Source organism: Sycon ciliatum, chromosome 6 (genome assembly GCF_964019385.1).
Source record: "Sycon ciliatum chromosome 6, ocSycCili1.1, whole genome shotgun sequence".
In the NCBI taxonomy this organism is placed as follows: Eukaryota; Metazoa; Porifera; class Calcarea; order Leucosolenida; family Sycettidae; genus Sycon; species Sycon ciliatum.
In genome coordinates, this window is record NC_088648.1 from 30,241,959 (window position 1) to 30,251,317 (window position 9,359).

General features: G+C 52.8%; 1 protein-coding gene across 2 annotated transcripts; it reads left to right on the forward strand.

Moving 5' to 3' along the window:
• Positions 1 to 650: 650 nt before the first annotated feature.
• LOC135819875 (pre-mRNA splicing regulator USH1G-like) lies at positions 651 to 7,426 on the forward strand. Of its 2 annotated transcripts, XM_065333175.1 has the most exons (3): positions 651 to 1,480; positions 4,296 to 5,568; positions 5,743 to 7,426. In XM_065333175.1, exons 1-2 carry the CDS (start codon positions 1,320 to 1,322, stop codon positions 5,545 to 5,547), a joined length of 1,413 nt encoding a protein of 470 aa, XP_065189247.1. In that variant the 5' UTR covers positions 651 to 1,319; the 3' UTR covers positions 5,548 to 5,568; positions 5,743 to 7,426. The 2 variants fall into 2 exon arrangements, with proteins under 2 accessions (XP_065189247.1, XP_065189246.1); XM_065333174.1 differs by having other exon boundaries at positions 4,296 to 7,424.
• Positions 7,427 to 9,359: the final 1,933 nt, after the last annotated feature.

The following is a 9,359-nucleotide window of genomic DNA, read 5'->3' on the forward strand; positions in this document are numbered from 1 at the left end:
AAGATGGCGTCGGTTCGAGATGGCATGGTAACCACGCACGTGCCGTGGTCCGTGACTTGCTCATGTATGCACACGCAAATGCAATCCTGGCCAGAGAAATCCATCCTCACGAAAGAAAAACAAGTAGCGCCGCGTTCAGCTGCACAGAACAGTGTATGTAAGTAGTGCTAGCCGGGCTGGAAAGCGCGGTCCTGCCTGCTCAAAGGTGATGGAACTGGATCCACTGGCCGTCGTCTCGGCCAATACCGCTGTTCATCCAGCCCGCGCCGGATTCCGCCGTACTGCCCTCGTACTCGCGCAGGAACCTGTACTTCTTCGTACATGTGGGGCATTCTCACACCACGATCTGGGGTGCCTGTCATTGTGTCAACTACATTATAATATGCACATGAAGGGCGCGCCCAGCCGGAGGACCTTGCCCCATCACTTTTATGACGGCCACCCATCTCTCGATCACCAGATCCCGCACCCGTGGCTGTAAAATTCCGTTGCGTCCGTCCACGACTACGTCACCTGGATCATCATGATCATGGTGCAAAAAAATAGCCAGGGGCTGCCGCATCATGCATGCATGCAGCTAGCGCAGGGCAGATAGAATCAAAATCCGAACGCGATCATGACAGTTTCTCTTGTTGCTTCTGAAGCGGGGATATTTCCAACGTTTGATCGAATCCCATGCAATCAGTCCGTGTCCCAAACCGTGACTGAGAGAGAGAGCTAGCGGCAGTGATTAGCTTACCTGATCGACCCGAGGTCCTTGTCCAAGCCAGCGGTGTCTTCGGCGTTACTTCTCGTCTCCGGGGCAGCTGGGAAGGACATCAGCCCGGCAACGCCCTGCTTCATTCACTCGTGGCCCATACAAGACGAGCATGCCCTGGCGGCTGCGAGGACTCAGTGTGCGGAGCACTGCCCCCTAGCCCTACCGCTAATGGTCGCTCCAGAACAGCGTCGACCTGTTTCTCGCGCTCTCGGCTCCAGCTTCCAGATCGCCGGTTGTTTCGTCCTTCACCCAATGGGCACATCGCCGGCGACTGAGATGTGCGCGACGCTATTCACTGTAGAATCGAGTGCAGCGTCCTGAACATCGTCTGGAAAGCGCCGACACATGTACACAGGGGTTCGGTGCTGCAGGCGTGAATGAATCAGTCGGTTTGTTTTGTCCGATGATCACGTTGCGGGCGTTTGTACCGGTAACGTTTGTCGACCAGCGCTCAGCGCGTGTGGGTACACATTGGTTTTCAGGGTAGTGCGGTGCCACAGACTCAGTTATCCACGCTACAAGATCAGTAGATCTCCGGATCGGAGCGGCTGAGCAGGCCATGTCGCTGTTCCACGATGCCGCCAGCACTGGTGACCTGGCCATGCTGCGGCGAGTGGGCAAGCGCGATCTGGTGCGTCAGGACCAACTGGGAATGACCCCGCTACACTGCGCGGCCAAGGCTGGAAGTCTGGAGGCGGCGAGAATGCTCATCACTCGAGGGTGAGACGAGTAGATTATCGGCACGATGATGTGCTTGCTGTGTTTGTTGAGCTGGAGCGAGCGAGTGAGCAGTGTGTGAATGATAGCTGAGAGAGAGAGATTTGCAAGTAGGATTAGGGATTCCAAAAGTAGTCGGGCGATTTAGGCGCCGGTCACACATGCATGGCGCTTTTGCGACACCACCAAAGCTGCACCACAAAAGTTGGGATATCCCCGGATCACCATGGATACTGCGCCTGGCGCCACTGGCGCCACGGCGGCAATCTCAAAAGCGCCACAACCAAAAAATTGGTGGCGAAACACAAAAGCGGTAGTGCAACTTTTGCGGCGTTGTCGTTGGATCTCTTGGATCTTGGAAAAATTAGTTTTTCATCTCTCGTCATGAAGTGGACTGCCGACCAAGAGCAACTGCTCCTCTCCCTCTATTTCGAGGTCAACCATCCGACATGGGACTCGACTCAGGCGTCCACCGATGCTCAAGGAGCTTCCGCAAGATTCAAACGAAGAGAAATTGAACAACATGAATATTGAGGCAATCTCCATAGCTCTCCGCAGTCGCTGGTCACGACGTAGTCGGCGATTCTGGGCGTTTCTGCGATCCATACCAGCGCAGGAAAGGAATTTTGAGGCTACAGTATTTTTCAGAGAAAAGTTTTACGACACCTGTGGAGACCCTTGAGGCTGCGTGCGTACCAAAGCCTTTGCATGTGTGACCGCCGGCAGAAAAGAGCCGCAAAAGCGCCCACTGCCAGCGTGTTGGAGGCAGCCGCAAAAGCGGTGTCGCCGCCTGCATGTGTGACCGGCGCCTTATAGGTGCGTGAGTGTGTGTGTGTGTGGGGGGGGGGGGGGGAATTAATTTGCTATGCTACACACTGCATGGGGGTTTCTGACATGTCCGAATAGCCCATTCAAACACCACGCCCCAATCCTGCCACATAGGTCAACCATCTGCAGCCAGTATGCATGACCGCACTTGAAGTACATGTACAGTCAACTTTGCTTATAACGACATTCGGCGGGGCATCAAAAATGTGTCCTTATTCGCGAAGTGTCGTTATACCCGAAGTCTCATTATGTATTACAGTTAGATGGGAATTTGCTCTGGGCATGGAAATTCTGTCGATACTCGAGTATCCGCAGTCGTTATTAGCGAGGTTGAATCTATACAGTCATGTACTGCTCAACAAGATTATAGGAGTAGCATGACCTCATGAGTGTGCAACTCCACTACTGCACTATCAGCCTCTGATTCAGTACCAGTGCTGTCGTCGACCCCGGCAGAATTTCAAGCTGACGTTATTTTGCCGGGTATGATGTGCGGCATGGTGTACGCGGTGTACACGTATTGTGGGGCTTATCCTAGGCGTGGCCAGTGCCAGGGGAGTCCCGGGAGCATGTGTGCTGCGTTGACGCTCCCGAACGAACGCTTTGTAAATCACTCGTGCGAGCAGCATTGCCTCATAAAGACACTGTGACGCCATGCAAGTTTAAAATTCTGTCGGAGCAGCACCGCGTGCATGAGTTGCACACTCACTCTTGGCCTAAGGGCGCTATGTAACATCCCGGTACTCTAAAAGTGTAATTACGATACGGTTACCAGTTACCAGTCATTGGTCTAAACTGCTTTGTTGTTCACTGGATTTGATTGCGATTGCTTCATCTAGTGATTCTGAGCTCGACCTGCTGATGAGACCAAACAAGGTAGAAGCAGCTACCGTATTTTACCGATTGGAAGTCGACCCTGGTTACAAGTCGACCTATAAACTCAGGGCCTCGATTTACCGGTTTAAGGGCAGTTATACCCCGGTTGTAAGTTCACTGCCCCGTTTTAGGTCGGTTTTTAGGAAGACAGCTCAAGCAGCTGTAGTTTGGTAGTCACGTCACTTGTCATGTCCGGGTGAAGAGATTCAGAGCCGTGACGTGACGCATTGGCTTGCATGGCAATGGGAGTTTGGCTGCATTGGGTTCAATGGGTTGCACACCATCTCCGGGGGGGGGGGGGGGGGGTATGACGGTGTGGCCAGTTAGGCGCCAGGGTGCTTACGCTGTAGCAGACCCTGCTCTGCTCCAGGATACACTCTGGCTATCAGCTGTTCTAACAGGGGCGTAATGTGGTGACCTTGTATGTACAGGCCCGCCAGAACCGGTCCGGTTGGTCAGGTTATCACCGGACCAGCTTTTTGCCCACCAACACATGTTTCACACTGTGGAGGGTATGTGTACACGCCATATCATACACAAACTGTGTGAAAGGCCATGTTTCTCACTGTGGAGGGTATGTGTACACGCCATATCATACACAAAGTATGGAAGGCCATGATACTACCAGACCAATCATAAACTGCTTCCGGCACTCATGATGTACATGTGCCACTGGCAACCTCATATTCGCCAGTTTTGCCCATTTCACTATGTACAGTGCTGGCAACTGAAATCCGACCCCTTAGCAATGCGTCCACATTCTAGCCGTCTCTATTTTCGTAGTTTTACTTTCCCGTGTTGGGTCTTTGCGATGTGAACCCACCGCTCAATGGGTCGGATTTCAGGTGCCAGCACTGTCGTAACTGTGCTGGCCATATTTGGTGTTGTGACCGGACTATGCTGACGAGCTACGCTCCTAGTTCATTGAGGTGACGGGTGATACCACTGTCTTTCTTGCCTGGGTGGGTGTCGGAAGGCTTCCCAGTAGCTTGCCAGGGACATATTGTCTGATATGTTCCACCGTACCTTTTTTGGAAACCGTTCTCGACAATTGAGCGAGCGATCAAATTAGCAACATTGCACCTGTCTGTTTGCGGTGTGTGTGTCTGTGCAGAGCGGATGCCAATGCGCTGGACAACGAGGGCCAGACGTGCGTTCACGTGGCAGCCCGACACGGCCACACCGCGCTCGTCAGGCACCTGATTGAGGCGGCGCAGGCCAACGTGTGGGCGCTGAACGACGGCCAGTTGACGGCGTACGACCTCGCCGCAACGCACAGCCATACGCAGGTCTTCCGCTATCTCGACGCACTGCAGGTACGCATGATGACGGAGCATCGGTCGAGCATGGAGAAGGCGAAGACCCGCGCTCTTCGTGACTACAACAAGCGACTAGCAGCTCGCAGCAAACTGGACGAAAAGTCCGCCGGCCGACGACGCAAAACAAGTCAGCTGGTCGCAAGCGGCAGCCAGGAGCCGCTACCGGAGAGGTCACGGGCCTTCTCCGAGCCGATCAACCCACCACTTCAGAATGACGGCATGAGAACGGCCGCTGCAAGCCACGCTGAGGCAAAGTCAAAGAAGTCGCGCTGGCGCAAGGACTCTGCTCCCGCCGCACCGCCGTCGTCCGTGACAACAGCTCCGGATTCGTTTCCTACCAAGCTGGTGAGCGGGATACGTGACAAGTTCTCGTTGCGCCCAACCCAGCACCACGCTCACCAGCTGGGCGAGAGGAGCAAGTCGGAAACGTCTGTCTTTCTGACATCGTCTGCACCAGTGTCCACTGGCCGCGTCAACAAAATGGCGCAGGCCGTGCAGCGGCTTCAGACGCTGGGCGGGCTCGGCCCGGGCGACGAGGAATCGCTCACTCGCAATCTGGCTGCTCTGCCGGTAGCCAGCGACGGGTTCGACAGCGACGCACATAGCACGCGTTCCGAGGGCCGCAGCAAGGCGGCGAAGCGCAAGCCGCGCTCGAGCGGCGAATCCTTCCTGCCGCGCGGTGCCAGTGATTCGGAACTGTGCACCGCACCGCGCGGCAAAAGCACGGCAAAGCACAAGCAGCATCAGCAGCCAGCCGCGGAGAAACCGGTCGATAGGGAGCGTGCCACGGCTCGTCATGGCCCGGACGACGCCACCAGAGATGCACACTCTCAAGTGGCTAGCTTTCTGCACACGCTGGAGCTGGACGAGTTCCTTGCACTGCTGGAGGAGGAGCAGGTTGACATGTCCGCTCTCATGCTGTGCTCCGACCTGGACTTGAAGGACCTGGACATGCCGCTAGGACCACGTCGAAAGATACTGGCCGCGCTACGCCAGCGCAAGGGTGCCATGTCGTCACCGCCGCGCCTGCATGACAGCTACGTGTAGGCCTGTGCGCTGGATCATGCGGTGAGCACTTTCTGTGTCTGGCCGTTTGTACTCTCCACCTGGGTGTATGTACCCTCTGCCTGGCTGTGTGTAGGCCTATACGCAGGATCATGCGGTGAGCCCTCTCTGCCTGGCTGTGTGTACTCACTGTCCGGATGTACGTGCTCTCTCCATCCCACTGTGCTCGCTCTCCAGCCGGGCTATATGCATACTATTCATCTGGCTGTGTGCACTCTCTGTTCGGCTGTGTGCACTGCTTACCCGTTAGCTGTGTGCACTCCGTCCGAATGTGCCTGCTCTCCATCAGGCTCTACGTACTATTTACCCTCCGGCTGTGCGTACTCTCCGTCCGAATGTGCGTACTGTCCACGCCGCTCTACGCACTCTCCACCCCGCGGTACGTACTTTCCACCCCGCTGTACGCACTCTCCATCCGGCCATGCGTACTGTTCACCCTCCGGCTGTATGCACTGTCCATCCGCCTGTGCATGCACGTAGCTCATGTGGTCGGAGAGCCTGTGATCAGACCAGGTCCTGCCCGGCAATCACTTGTAGCAGAGGAGCTAGTGTCCTCTGCCTCGGCCTGTGCCACACTGAAGCCATACATGTACGTGAGAACATCCAACAGGCAGACAATGGAGACTTTCGTCGTTTCACGATGCAGATGTACAGAAATGTTTATTCTGCTGTTCCATCACCGGGCCTCACCTACAAGAGTGACAAGTCGTCTTCGTATAGAGATCCAGTCATCCTGGCTGCTTAGAGAAGGCCTGCACAGATTTTCACCTTTATTCTATAACTATCATTTCTGTCCGGCTTGATCCGTGGAGGGTGGTGGTGTTGCTACGGATGTGAATTTATTTCATTTTTTTATTTTATTTTATTTTATTTCACTCAAGTCGTGGTCCATCACCAACTGGCATACCTGACTTAGTGCGAGTGACAGCCAGAGATGAAAGCCAAGATGGACGTCACAGCTATATGACACGAGCAAGGCAAACACGCCGGCAGCACGCGGGGCCAATGCTGCCGGAGTGGCTGTTCTCCGTGTCAGAGAGCCGGTTGCATAGGACACGGCGTGCAGTCTTCGGGAGTATTGATACCGATGAGAGATTGATTGAAGTTTCCGTGATCAAACGCTGCGGGAGCCCCAGCCAGCAGGACCTACAATGATGAGGACTGTGTCTCCTATAGGGAAATCCCCTAATGAGGGACGGAGTGATCATGACCACATAGGATGACAGTAGCTGTTAGATATGTGTAGGTGAAGTTGAACCAAATAATAATAGACTCAGAATCCTGGTGATCCACATCAATAATATTAATCTGCAAAGGTTGAAACATGATATGAGTTAATCACCCCCCCCCCCCAGGTGCACACACAAACAGTGACACAGTCAAAAAATGATTCGTAGGCTTTTTTCCTTGGCGTAGCTCTAGCGCTTGTGCACACTGCTGCATCATGTGTCCAGGACATGCACTCCGTGTACACGCGTGTAAGCTGCCTTAGAGTTCACAGTCATCTGCCAGCGGCCAGCCAGGGCGGCATGCTTCGTGCTCGTCTAAGCCATCCCCCTTGATCAGCCAATCATGTTTATAATCATGCACTTCTCCAGTGTATCACCATCACATTTTTTAAATAATTTATTTGCCCTCCTCCTCCTCCTCCTCCTCATTCTGCTCAATGTTGACTATGATATTTCTTCCCATTCCGGTTTCCCTGGCCTTGAATCACTTTTGCTACCATGCAAACTTTAAAAAAATGCCCTTGCCACATCACAGCAATAATGCTCTATGTACCAGAGCATATTGCCGGGTGCATGCAAACCAGTGCGCAACACAGCATTATGTTGTTTAGCTGTTGTGGGATATTACACACACGCACACACAGGTGTTAGGAATGCACATGTAGAACAGAAGAAGAACAAAATCTGCGAGGCGTTCCTAAGCACTGAATATCTTGAAGGCGGATACACGAGAAACAACTACCGGTAAGTTACTTTATGAAGTACAGCAGAGTCACACGCCGAAGAACATACGGCCTGAAATGCTAAGAACGTGCTATATAAGAACGCAGCCAGATTACTGGAGAATAAAAGAAAGCCCCAGGCTAACCCCTTGGAAACAATGTTCTTGGACGCGCGACTCTACTGTAGACATGAACATTATACTCCTGTTGTTCCCAAACCCTGCTGGGAAGTGGCAGCTCGCAAGGGATACTTGTACTTGTTATTTGAGAGGTTAAGATGCACGTTATTTCCGACGTGACACGAAAATTCAGCTCGCGTTATTTGCTCGCACGTCGAAAAATCAACGCGAGTGACCTGCTGCTCACGTCGAAATTTGGTGTTTTACGCCAAATTTGACGTGAAATTGCGCGTCACGTAATAACGTGCATCTTAACCTCTCTATTATCCATGTGCAACTTGCCCCAAAAGCACACACACGTACACCAGGACCGACGGAAACTGACAGGTTTTGGTTGGTCTACCCTACAGCTGCTAGCCATTTTTCCATTATAATTATTATTCCAATTTTGCAGCCGATTTGCGAACAAAAAGCTGATTTTGTAGCCAAATCTGATGTATTTTGAGCCGAGCGAAAAGCCGAATAGGCGAAAAAACGGGCCCATGTGGGGAAAGCCTACCCTAGCCTTTCATACTTTGTGTGTACGATATGGATGGTGTACACATGACCTCCTCAGCAGTAAACACAATGTGTTCATGTTGGTGGCCAAAAAGTTGGTCCGGCCATGGCCTGGACAACCGGACCGGTTCTGCCGGGCTTCCACTCACAGACACACAGACACACACACAAGCATACAGACACACACAGGCATACACTCATACTCCTGCCCATCGCTGAAGCGATGACAGCAAACAAGCTATGTTAGACATAACCATGTGTGCTGGGATTACACCATTCAACAGCTTGCGAGGCTGATGAATTGACCACACACACACACACACACACACACACACACACACACACACACACACGTCCGCCAAGGCAGATCGTCGCGCCGTCACAACTCCACAGACAATTGGGCTTTTCCAGGCCTACACACAGTATAGGCACTTCCTTCTCCAAATTCATCTGCGAGAGCACGGATCGATGACCAAGTGTGGAGGGCGAACAAACACTATTACATTGCATTCAACAGGTTCAAAATAGCAAGAATGAGGAAGAGAGATTTTTAGAGACTGGGCCATGAAAGTCGATCATACTGTACACTAACGAGAATAATGGAAATGGCCAGTATCGGAGTTACGCAAAACGGATTATAGGCACGCGGTAAGAAAGAGAATAGTGGCAAGGAGGGCAGCGAAAAATCTGCGACCAGAGAGTACGAGTCAAGATAAATAATAGGATTTGAGCACAACACTGAGAAATCTGGCCGCGGCAAATCTAGGAAGCACCGGGTGGGGACCGGACGGACATCGAGTGTGACACGAGACGACACCGAGTTCTCGTGGGCCCAACAAAAGCTATTTACAGCACGCAACAACGCACATGGACACACACACAGTGACACATACACGCTTGCAAGCACATGTACGCACTCCAGCACGGAGACGGCGAACGACTACGCCAAAAAAGCCCCAACACCGCGTGGTGTCAGGACCTTCTAGCCTCTCTAAACAAACAGGAGGGTGATATGTCCATAGATAGACGCATGCACGAAGGCAAAAGTCCACGTGGAGCACCACTAAGACAAACGAACAAAAACACTTGGACTTCTTTACGAGAAAACACGCAAAAAGTACAGCTCAACATGGCAAGAAGACCGAGGACTCACACAAACCCACCAA